Source organism: Lygodium microphyllum, chromosome 13, assembly GCF_053477565.2.
Source record: "Lygodium microphyllum isolate KBCC chromosome 13, Lygodium_microphyllum_v1.1.10, whole genome shotgun sequence".
Taxonomy (NCBI): domain Eukaryota; kingdom Viridiplantae; phylum Streptophyta; class Polypodiopsida; order Schizaeales; family Lygodiaceae; genus Lygodium; species Lygodium microphyllum.
In genome coordinates, this window is record NC_141147.1 from 94,788,290 (window position 1) to 94,798,319 (window position 10,030).

At 42.7% G+C, this 10,030-nt stretch overlaps 1 protein-coding gene and 1 long non-coding RNA gene across 8 annotated transcripts; both read right to left on the reverse strand.

Moving 5' to 3' along the window:
* Nucleotides 1-872: 872 nt before the first annotated feature.
* On the reverse strand, nucleotides 873-2,886 carry LOC148026920 (uncharacterized). Its single transcript, XR_015692918.1, has 2 exons — nucleotides 2,660-2,886; nucleotides 873-2,573 (listed from the first exon to the last, which is right to left on the reverse strand). It is a non-coding gene; the product is annotated as an uncharacterized LOC148026920 (long non-coding RNA).
* A 145-nt stretch (nucleotides 2,887-3,031) lies between these two features.
* Nucleotides 3,032-9,209, reverse strand: LOC148026921 (pentatricopeptide repeat-containing protein At3g09040, mitochondrial-like). 7 transcript variants are annotated; one of them, XM_087691447.1, is made up of 3 exons: nucleotides 6,014-9,209; nucleotides 5,878-5,932; nucleotides 3,032-3,115 (listed from the first exon to the last, which is right to left on the reverse strand). In XM_087691447.1, the coding sequence occupies exon 1, from the start codon at nucleotides 8,579-8,581 to the stop codon at nucleotides 6,467-6,469; it is 2,115 nt and encodes a 704-aa protein (XP_087547573.1). In that variant the 5' UTR covers nucleotides 8,582-9,209; the 3' UTR covers nucleotides 3,032-3,115; nucleotides 5,878-5,932; nucleotides 6,014-6,466. The 7 variants fall into 7 exon arrangements, with proteins under 7 accessions (XP_087547573.1, XP_087547574.1, XP_087547570.1 ...); XM_087691448.1 differs by having other exon boundaries at nucleotides 3,032-3,118; XM_087691444.1 differs by having other exon boundaries at nucleotides 5,821-5,932.
* Nucleotides 9,210-10,030: the final 821 nt, after the last annotated feature.

Genomic DNA, 10,030 nt, shown 5'->3' on the forward strand with positions numbered 1-10,030 from the left:
CCTATAATCTACTTGCAAAATTAATGCATACCAATTACAAGATATACCAAGTCAAATAACAAAAAAAACTGCATCACCACCATGCCTGCAAAAGAAATGGCCAGCATGAAACCAATAACTATGCATATGCCCCCAAGAACAAACCACTATCACTTACACGTTAGACCTGACTAGATATCTACAACCTATAACAATCAAATGATTATATACCATTGCACAAGTTCATATAAATCAAAATTATATAGTGACATATTGGCTTTGGTGATGGCCCCCAAGATTTGACCAATACCCAAGGAATTCCTCCCAATGAGGTAACCCTTACCCTTGTACATCAATGGCTTTACATAACATTTACCTGCCATTTAATTTCTTGTATGCTTCCTGTATAAAGGTTTTTGCTTGCAATTTTAAGGTTAGCTATATATTTATGATTCAACTTCAACGGCGCATAAAGACCTTGGATGGGGTTACCCCTCCCATCTTTCAACACCAAGATGTCATCCTCCCACGGTCTCATGTAACATTCTTCATACCAGGATTGATCTTGATTCTTCTCCAAGTCATAGACTGCAACTCTTTACAACTGGGTTGGCTATAATGTTTCCACAACAATTTGGGACTTTTGATGAATTAGAAAGTCATACCCATGGTTGAGGCAAAGTTAAATTGTAGTGCCACATGCAGCACAAACTAGACTTCCAAAGGTTTGGGAAAGTAAAACCTTAAAAATCAAAAGTATGAGGGAAAAAGAATTTGTCATGCGAGGACTTGACTTACTAGAATTCAAGAAAGCTTAGTATCCTACTCTGATCACAATCACTCTAAAGCATAAACTGGAGCCACAAAGGAAAATGGGGAGCTGTGGTCAATGGAGAATCAAGACATAACTGCCCAGATTGAGCATAGTATCTGTCCAATTATGGACACTAATGTTGAATGCCAGTTGATACCTGTATCAAAAGGGACTTTACATTGCCCTTCAGTGGCTCTCCCAATTGATCTAGGCTCAGCCCGACAAGGGTATAAATCACAAGTGTACAATTGGCTCATACTCTCATCTGTCCTTGCCTGATCTATATAAATACTGCCATACTGAAGCTCCTTTGTTGAAGAGCATATGCACTTGCGAATTCATAATTTAGCATACAGTGTATCACCATCCATCTACCCCTAACATCAATCTGTGCCAAGGCCAAAGACATGCTTCAAACACCCCTCACTCAGCATCACTAACACCATGGCAAAAATGAGGTTAGTTAACAACTGCATACACTCACATGTATGCTTGTACGTTCTAGACAAACACTATGATCACTCTTCAACTCTACAATCCAAGTATGACATTCATGTCCTCTACTAAGAAGCAAGGGTTATATCCAAAACCACAAACAGATCTTACCCTTGTTAACTTGAATTCCAAGCCTGTCAAATCATTTCTTTCAGTGGCCTCATATGTACATATCCAGCAGATGAACTCCACATGAAATCAGTGGATTCATCAGGTTGGAGTGACAGTGAAACCTCGCATGACTTACAACAGCATAAATTCTAAAAAATCACACTTTTACAGTACACATTGGAGATTGTGCAACGAATAACCATTAGCTCTTGAATTGTCACACACCTTCACAGTTCTGTGACAGTACAGTACATGCCTTCACAGTTCTGTAACATGGAAGTTGATATTTGTTGTCAACAGTGTCAGAAGACTAAACTTTATCTGCTTCAGACCTGTTGCACAAGAGATGTCATATTCACCATATACATGCTCACCAGGAGAATCAAGTCCCTCTGAAATGTGCTGCAATCACATACCCATGCCGATGTCTTGGCTCTGACTATGCTCAACCATTCATCAATTCCACACATAACTTGCTGATAAAATCCTGAACTCTACTTTGTCATCATGTAATGCTTCAAACCTAGGAGCTGGATTAACCAATGACGTCTCTAGAGTCTAGAAACCCAAAGGCCAGAGGGCTCACTGCCATTAACAGTGAGTGCTGTGTATTGATTCAAGGCTGTCTGAAGCAGAGCTAGCAACTGAATTACATTCAAAAGTTGATTCAGCAATGTCCAAAGCAGAGCTAACAACTTTGATGCATTTGAAATTCATTCAGCACCACCTTAAGCAAATACATTTTTTGGATTCTGTCCAGACCTGATCAACTCCATTCAGTAACTCCAGAGCGCTATATTTGAGGCATCTCCAGCATGAGAACCCACTGCTGGTAGCTGCATGTCTGTAAGCATTGATCCAGAAACAAGTCTCCAGCATTTGAACTCACCTGCTGGCACCTAAGTGTCTATAAGCATTCCTGCCTGAGTATCTTCTATCTGTACAGAAACTGGCATGGAAGTAGATCTGTGCTTCACTTCAGCATAACACTGTCTGTTGCTGAGAAGTGAAGAGACTGTGGTGAGGATGGGATTCTCTGAGAAGTTTTGCTCTGACCCTCTGCCAAGTTCCAAGGAGACCCAACCCCAAAAAGCTTTTGTCCCATCTGCAAAATTGAAGCTTTCATTTTGCACAAAGGCATCTCATAGCTTGCATGGTAGTACCAAGTGCCCCCCTGTTACCAGAAAACCTTATTATTAATGAACTTAAAATTTTTAGTACCATCCACAATCTTGGTAATAAAAGTACAGTTTGCAATACCTCTTGATGGTCAGTTTCTGTATCCCAGCATCCACAAACTGTTCATCGCTACAGCCCACATCTTCTCTGTCCTCCATCTCTTCTGCCAAGGTTTCCTTGGGGCCCTCCTCAGGTGCAATCCCAATTGATTCTGCCTTACTTGAAGCTTCTTTGTTTGCTTCTACCATAGTTTCCTGATTGGAAGAATCTCACACACCCTCTTCTACGGTTTCATCAGCAGGTGTATCAGCTTGGACTTCAGGATCAGACACTTTTATGCCTTTTGCTTCCATGTCTAATGCATCGTCAACCCTCATATCAATTTTTTCCTCCTATCTTTAACAGTCTCAGGTAATGCTTTAGTCTGTTTTAAAGGACTGGTGGTCGATGTGATCTCTTGTTCATAACAGAACCACCTAATTTCAACTTAAGAATTGTTCCTTTAGCAGCTTTTTTCATGTTATATGTTGAGGGTCCCTGCTGCATGAAAATCCAACCAACAAAAACAATTTTAAACCATGTACAAACACCATCACTCATGCTTTCATTCTCCACACTGTGTCTCTTGCATAAACCTCATAATCTGGGGCATAAAGGAACAACATCCTCAGAAGAACACAAGTCTGAACCCCATAAGTGCGAGGTAGAAAGATGGTGCTTCATGAGCATTTAAATCAATGATGATGCCCCGTACAAGGTAAATTGGTTGTGTTGATTATTGAGTACCTTCAATGTCCAGACAGATAGGACAGACATATACATTTTGGTAGATAGCTAGGCATGAAAGAGTAATTTAGGCAAACTACAAACCCTCATCAAATGGGTGCAGGGTCTAATCTGGGAAAACTGAGCACAAGATTGTGGTATTGTAATGTAACTTTAAGCCAAGAAGTTTAACAGGCGAAGAAGTCAGTTCCTTACCAGTGATAGCATGCCTCTTATATTGGATTTTGACAGGTGCAAAGCAATGTCAAATTGCATTGGTCATGCAGTTGCTGGCATGAGAAAACTTTCCCAACAACCACAAGGAGCCAATCCATCTATCTTTCACTCAGATGCGAAGTCTCAAGCACACAAACTGGATGTTTGCTATCCTTGAAATCCATCTTGAGAAGACCTTAGCCTTTTTAGCATGTGATCAATAGGAAATCGCAATAAATCAAGCACATCCAGCCTGCTAGACAATATAATAGTACGTGCTGCAAAAGGAAGGAACTGAGCCAGATTTGATAGCCTGCAATCCAGCTACCTCTAATAGGAAACTAGCTAGGCAACTCTCCTTACACTATGCCTCATAAATAATGTTTCTAGTCTGGTCTTAGTGTGCTTGTTTCAATCTGTGGACACTTATGGTCATTAAAGGAAAACCTTGGGTTGCAAATTCAACTCATTCTCATGATGCAAAATCACTCAAATCCAAATAAGAATAATCTCTCTTGGGTTTTTGAGATCTTCAAGTGCTCAATACGATGCGGACCATCTAGAGGTCTCAAAAATGGCAATGTCATGCCTAAGAAACAACCACTCAATTCACTAGTAGACTTGTGGAAAGCTATGGACCTAAGTTCTAACAATAGAACTAGATCATTCTGAACAAGTACAAGTCAGTGCACATGACAGCAGTGCCGTAACAGCACACTCCTAGGTCTACCGCTCATTTTTCTCCTTATCTCACCATAGTTAGTTGTTGTAGAATTAACATCTCCCCGGCCTGGTGTTGCTCCCATTCCCAGCTTGCTTGCCTCTCATTGTTCATGTAGGCTAAAAGAATGGCCTAAACATGTGTATATGTCTGGACTCTCACTTTGGTAACAAAGCATTTGCATGGCATGTCCTAGACTTGCAAGTTTGCATTTTGGCACAGCTCAACTTGCAAACTTGTGTTTTGACTCAATACATAATTCCAATGGGTGAAGTGATGAACACTGATGAAGGCTGCCTGTGCGCCCGTCTCCCCCCACCCTCTTTCACTTGGATACACCACCTACTCCCCCTCATGGCATCTGCCCCAAATATCTTGGCGCCAATTGCAGGCACTGCCCCTAGCCTTCACCTGTGCAGTCTACACCAGTCCAACCTACCTCAGCCAGTCCATGCAGCATCAACTAATACCACATCTCAAGCAGTCCATCAGCCATGACAGCCAGGCCAGGTCCATCTGCCCCCAACTTGGTCCATCAGCTCCCCACCAAAGTCCTACCGTGCAAGTGCAGCCACATCAAGTCCCCCCACCCGCCCAATTTTCCCACCACACAAGCATCAAGTGCAGGTAGCAGGAGCAAACTTTTAAAACTCTCCCTCTCTCTCTCTCACTCTCTCTCTCTCTACATCACCTCTTCTTCCATGATGTCTCTATCTCTCAGCATCTTCTCTCCCAACGGCATCCCTCGATTCATCCACACAAGCATCCCCTCAAAACAAATCCCCCACAAGTACCCAACAAGAAACTTACCTTGTTGTACCGACTACCTGCAACACATGACCCCATGTACGCCACTCTCACTAGCAATGCCCCATGCCACCCTAAATGAGATAAAAGCGTACATGTCAAGTGTAAACCACCACAGTTCCGTGAGCGAAAGCAGTTTTGTGCACGTCATCGCATCTCACACTAGATAGCATATTGATACTCTAATACCAAAGAAACATCCACCTAGGATCCAACTTGCACATGAGATACAACACAAGCTATATCCATGAATATACAAGGACTAGATATTAGACTCGCCACCTAGCCATAGAGCCAAATAGGCTCTCACCCCCAACCCTAGGAGCTAGCAACACTCCGGGTCAAGACTACATCCCAAGGTCCAACATCCCATTCCACCAGTCCACACCATCCCGGTGTATGCACACATTGACCTACGAGCCAAGAGTCCAAGAACAATTATCACACAATGATATGTAAAATAGGGACTGGCTGCCCTAACCCTGAAGTGTCCTTAGTGCGTTCACACTAAGTCACTTCATGACCACTATGACCAATACTACTAGCACCCATTCAAATGTCCAAGGATGTAACATGAACTGTTTCCATCAAGTTTTTGTGTACATAGAAGCTAGCCACAATCACATATGCACCTAACATATGTCATGCAAATGTACTGGCAGTTCATTGAATTCTGTAATCAACCTCAACACTGCCACTTGGCAGTGTCATGTACAGTAGCATAGTGACTTACGTGTGCTTACTGAATTATAGAGCAACCTCCATTCCCCTTACATTGTACACTCAGTACCTTCCAATTGTTTGGGCTTAATTGTGTCCTTTGACGCCGGCTGATCCCTTTCCATCTTGCAGCAAAAGACAGCATACAGGTTAATGTAATACACAAGCTCATGCTTAATATTGTAATTTGAGAAAACTGCACTTACCTGTATCTATCAGTGATAACTTGCCACATCATGTCGCACACCATCCTGAGTTATCTGTGTTCAGCAACAATAAGTTTGCCAAAGTATATCGCCAAAATGCAAGAACCTAAGCAGCAGAAACTTGGTACATATATATAGAACCATCACAACACTTGAGGGTCAAAAGCTAAGTCTAATACATGCACCTTGCACTCTGCCGGAAGCCAGCTCATTACATCAGGTGTTCCTGAATTTTTACTCTCATACTTGTTCCAGTTAGAAGAGAGGTTTATTATTGCAACCCAAACAACAAATGAGTGGGGCAATCTGCCTAGCAACCTCCTTCCCAGACTTTTGAATTATTACTAGTAGCAAATTACACTGGTTTCCTCGATATTGTAAACACATATACCATATGAAATGGAGCACCTTGCCGGTATCAATTTAACATTAGAAGGCCATTTATAGTCCCAATCAGATATGTCCAGAGACCAGATCTACATCTGGTACATACCCTTCCACCCTTATGCATGGGCTCTGAAGTTCAGGTATTTCTACAACTTCCTCGATTCTGTTAACATTAACAATAAACTCATACAACTTCTTGTTCACCTCAATTGATGCACACCCAAGTTTTTTCTTTGCACCTTTATGTTTTCTCATATCCTCTAATTTATTTGCATCACTAAATCTGCCAGAATTTGCATATAAGTCAGCCATGAGCAAGTATGCACCTGCATCTTCTTGTTTAACCTCCACAAGCTGTTGAAAACATTGTTGTCCCAGCTGCAATTTTCCATAAATTTTGCAAGCATTAAGTAGAGCTATTAAAATTACACTAGATGGAGAACACTTCATAGCTGCAAGGAGTTTCTCTGCAACATAAATATGTCCTGATCTAGCCAAAAGATCAACCATACAAGCATAATGTTCCAAAGTTGGTTCGATCCTATGTTCCTCAATCATCATCTTGAAATACTGTTGCCCCTCAATGATGAGGCTAGCATGGCTACATGCAGCAAGAAGACAAGTATATGCAATTGAATCTGGTCGGACACCTTGCTCTCGCATTTTCTCAAAACATTTTACGGCCATTCTACCCTCATGGTTCTCCCCATATGCTTTTATCATTGCAATCCAAGATGAAACCTCTTGAGTAGGCAGCTTGTCAAACACTTTCTGTCCTTCTAAAACAAAACCACATTTTCCATACATTTCTATAAGCATGTTGCCCACAAATAAGTCACTTTCTAATCCTGATTGCCTGATTTCTGCATGTATTTCTTGACCTATTTCTAAAGCCCCAATCATACTGCAAGCTTTCAAACAAAGGACGTATGTTACAGTCGTCACAGAGACACCTTTCAGCTTCATCTGCTTGAAATACTGAAGTGCTTCCTCACTAAATCCATGTTCAGTGTATCCTGCAATCAATGCATTCCATGTAACTGCATCTTGAACTGACATTCTATCAAACACTAGTTGTGAGTCAGCAAGGAAGCCATGTTTTCCATACATATCTACCAATGCACTGCCTAAATGAAGCTCTGCTTCCAATCCCCTTTTAGTCAGTTCAGTATGTATCTGTTGGCCTGTTTCCAAACACCCTACAGAATCACAGGCTTTCAAGCTGCAAAGGAGTGTGACAGCATCTACAGGCACACCTTCCACCAGCATTTGCTTAAAAATGTTCAGCACTTCCTTCCCCAGCCCTTGTGCTGCATATCCAGCAATTAATGCATTCCACGAGACTATGTCACGGACTGACAACCTGTCAAAAACCTGGTGTGCTTCAAAGAGCAAACCACACTTACCATACAAATCCACAAGGGTGCTGCCCAAAAAGAGTTCTTGTTCCAAACCCCTAATAGTTATTTGAGTGTGTATTTCCTGCCCAGTTTCTGAAGCTCTTACAATAGCACAAGCTTTCAAGCTACAAAGGAAGGTGACAGAATCTGCAGGCACACCCTCCTGCTGCATTTGCTGGAAACAGTCAAGAACTTCCACATCCAGCCCATGTTTTGCATATCCTGCAATTAGGGCAGTCCACAAGATAGCATCTCGATTTCGCAACCTGTTAAACACAACTCTTGCTTCGGCGAGTGAACTGCCTTGAGTGTAAGCATCAACCAATGAACTCCCCACATGGAGATCATTCTCCAATCCCCTTTTGATTGTTTCAGCATGAATTTCCCGGCTCTGGTCAACATCTGAGAGTCGAGTACATGCGTTAAGCAATGCGACATAGGTAAAGGTTGTCGGTTGAGAGCGGCCGTCCTGTTGCATCTTCTGGTAGAGGTGAAAAGCATGTTGTGGCTCCCCATGGTCGCAGTAGCCAAAGATGAGGGATGTCCAGGAGCGTTCCCTGCGGTGCAGGAGGCGATCAAAGACGACTCGAGCATCGTGCAGATTCCCACAGTCAACGAGCAGCGGGACGAGGCAGTTGCCAATGACAGGATGCAATTCCAGATGCTGGTGGCGGATGTAAGCATGCAAGAGCCTGCACTGATCTCGGTCTCTCTTCTGTCTGCACTTATGCAAGGCAGTGACCAGATTGTCTTTGGCAATAGCAGGGATGTCAGCATTCATGCGGCTAAGAAGCCAGCAGCCTTAGCATGGTCGGGGGGAAGAAGCCACTGGTCAGGGCCCAAGAAGCCGCTTGTCCATAGCTAAGGGCCGTTACACACAGGGATGCGACCGCCCAAGTCGACGAGCCCGGATACGAGACGGGCAAAGCAGAGAAAGGGCACCCCCCTCTTACACACCTAGGCCACCCGGCAGGTCCAACCTGGGGGGCTGGGGAGCTCCCCCGTCCAAGGTCATCCGCACTGGAGTGCGCCGGGTCCCTCCATCTCTCTCACAAATCGCCTACAACGTGCCGGGTCCCTACATCCCTCTCCTGTTGCGAAGAAGCCGTTGTCCATCTGTTGCAGTATAAACAGGTTGTCTCCCTGCATCACATTGCCGCATCCAGTGTTCATCAAGTGGGTAGCCATGCCTATGTTTTTTTTTTGCATGTTGCCTGTGCAGTCCATCTCTGTTGTGAGCTAATGCATGGCTAGATTTTTTGTGATTGCAGGTGCTTGAAGGCTGTGATCTCATCTATCACAGGTATGCTCTCTCTCTCTCTCTCTCTCTCTCTCTCTCTCTCACTCACATGCATCATGCATAAGCATCAGTCTTGAACCTAAAGGAAAATATCATGCACATGCATCATGCTCTCTCTCTCTCTCTCTCTCTCTCTCTCTCTCTCTCTCTCTCGTGCATCATGCATCATGCTTAGATTATGTTTTGAATCCCTCCGAGGAAAACATCCATCAAGTAAGGCATCCATTTTAGGTAACATGCTTGCAAGATCTACAGATCTTGTTTTCAGAGAGATCTATGAGGAGAAACCCAAGCTTCCTTATAAATGTTAAGTCCAACACATCTAAGAGCACACTTCCACTACTGCCACCATATGTATTCACATTCCTGACTCTTGATGATGAAAGCTCATCCTTTTCTGTCATTGCCTAACACAACATACACTCCCTCCTCAAGTGGCTAGCTTTCCATCAATCCCTCTCCATCATGTAGACTTATGAGCTGCCTTTTCGAACTGGGAATCCCTTGTCATCTCATTTGCAATAGCCCCTATCAAAATTTAGAAAATAACAATAGGAAACCATCTTGTAATGAATGTAATAGTGTGAATACATGAATAATACTTTTGCTATTCATTGAATTTAGGACATGTAATGGATATAATAAGACTTAAGACCTGATTTTGCCTACTTATTTCAAAATCTAGATTGCCTTATAGTGGTGCTACCTTTGCTAGAAGTCTATTTGATTCATATTGAAAGAGCCACCCTACTTTAACACTAAATAGATTGCTCTTTGATTACCCTTCCAGCTGATGAATATGTTTTTAATTTTTCATAGCTCAAAGTTCAGTTCGGAATTCATGATGACCAAAATTTACCCCTAGATCTTTGCAGCTTTCAAGATATAATTGCTACCTCCATCATGGACTGACTCTTCCATAGTAGTTTT